The 1962-nt window shown below is 52.0% G+C and overlaps 1 protein-coding gene across 1 annotated transcript in view; it reads right to left on the bottom strand.

Moving 5' to 3' along the window:
- MMP2 (matrix metallopeptidase 2) overlaps window positions 1–1962 on the bottom strand; it is a 27137-nt gene that overhangs the window by 14566 nt on the left and 10609 nt on the right. The window contains exon 7 of the mRNA XM_008069957.2: window positions 1069–1251. Coding sequence (XP_008068148.1) covers window positions 1069–1251 — 183 coding nt within the window. The remainder of the gene's footprint in view (window positions 1–1068; window positions 1252–1962) is intronic.

Raw genomic sequence — 1962 nt, forward strand, 5'->3', positions numbered from 1 at the left:
AAAAAAAAAAAAAAAAAAAAAAAAAAAAAGAATGCAAATAACATAAAGAGAGGCTGACCTAATTCTGGTTGTCCACTCACCTGTGGGCCATTACCTCCCATTGTGGGCCATGAGGGAGCTTAGAGACCTCTGACCCTGGGTCCTGCAGAGTGGAGTGAGCACAGGGACCCAAGCACCCTTCTCACTGCACTGACCCCACAGTAAGGTTGCAGGCTGAGGTTTACCATAGAGTTTCTGGTCACTCTCTCTGGTTACTGTCTTTCTGGTTACTCTCCCCCCAGCCCATGAGTCCTGGAGGGCAGAGAGCTCTCCCAGCTGGCTGTGTCATTTGCACCACTGACAGGACCCACCATTCACACCTTGGCAAAGGACAATGCTGATGGGGCAGGGAGGGCTCTAAGGGCTCTCCCATGTTGTGTGAACTGTGGGGTCAGAACAACCATGAGGCTACTCCTTTTTCCTCTCTTCTGCTGCCTACCCATGTTGGCAGGCACCTCGTTGTAGGAGTGGGAATGTCTCTTAGGACAACCATCTTTTCTGGCCAGTCACTGCAGCCAGCACTGGTGCAGCTTTCATACTTGTTGCCCAGGATGGTGAAGGAGAAGGTACAGGGGACCCCTTCTGAGTTCCCACCAACAGTGGACATGGCTGTGGGGTTAGAGACATGAGTCAAGCAGCAGTGAAGGGTAACCTGTGCCCAAAACTCAGACATTTTTTGGTAGAAACAGCCCTGCCCAGAAGGTGACTGAGGAGGAAGGGAAGAGAAGTATCCCCTCCAGAGAGCTGGTTTCCACCAGTAGGCAACCAGCAGAGGCAGTAGGTAGTAAGGTGAACAGGGTCTGGTTTGGGATAGGTACTGCTTACACGGGGACCCCGTCTCTACCAGGAATGGGTGTTATCTTGGCCCACGTGGGCAGGACTGGAAGGAGGTGCCATGTTCCTACCAGGGTAGGGTGCCAGGGGACAGTTTCTATGCTTGAGGTGGGCAGGATCTCAGGAAGGTTTTCAGCCAGGTTTGGGGTCAGGGGCAACATCTGGTGTTTCCGTCTAATGGCCGTGGCCTTGTACCTTGGTCGGGGCAGAAGCCCCACTTGCGGTCATCATCATAGCTGGTCGTGGTCGCACACCACATCTTCCCATCACTGCGGCCAGCACTGGTGCAGCTTTCATACTTGTTGCCCAGAAAGGTGAAGGGGAAGGCACAGGGGGCTCCTTCTGAGTTCCCACCAACAGTGGACATGGCTGTGGGGTTAGGAACATGAGTCAAGGAACAGTGAAGGGTTTCAGGCCACCACAAGGAAACAGTGACACGATGCTGACATTATACACTTACCAAGGATTCGCTCAATCCCAGACACCATATGAAGTGCGTTATACACATCTCATCCTGCCCACGACAATAACCCTATTATTGGTACCCTCATTTCATGAATGAGAAAACCAGAGCTCAGAAAGGTTAATATATTTGCCTGAGCCAACATTGCTAGAAAATATCAGAGCTCAGATTCAAACTCAGGCAGCCAGATGACAGAGTCATAATTAGCCTACATGAATAGGGTCAGAGGCAAAGGGGGCAGAGCTGATATTCCCAGCATAGTCCCCTAGACTGTGAGCCCCCCTGGGTGAGGGCCCTGCAGAGACCTGTCTCTGCCACATAAAGCAGGCACTCAGTAAATACATTTTAGGGGGAAAAAAGAAAGAAAGAAGGGAGGGGTGAAGAGAAGAAGGGAGGGAAGGAGGAAAGGAGGGAAGGAAGGAGGAAGGGTGGGAGGGAGGAAAGGAGAGAAGGAGAGAGGGAAAGAGGGAGGAAAGGAGGGAGGGAGGAGAGGAAGAAAGAATGAAGGGAGGGAGAGAGAAAGTGAGAGAGGGAGAAAAGGAGGAAAGGGCAGAGGAAGGGAGGAAACAAGGGAAGGAGGAAGGGAGGAAAGGAGGGAGGAAACAAAGGAAGGAGGAAGGGAGGGA

The sequence above is a fragment of the Carlito syrichta genome, unplaced genomic scaffold, assembly GCF_000164805.1.
Source record: "Carlito syrichta isolate Samal-C Ts95f unplaced genomic scaffold, Tarsius_syrichta-2.0.1 Scaffold312595, whole genome shotgun sequence".
NCBI classification, from domain to species: domain Eukaryota; kingdom Metazoa; phylum Chordata; class Mammalia; order Primates; family Tarsiidae; genus Carlito; species Carlito syrichta.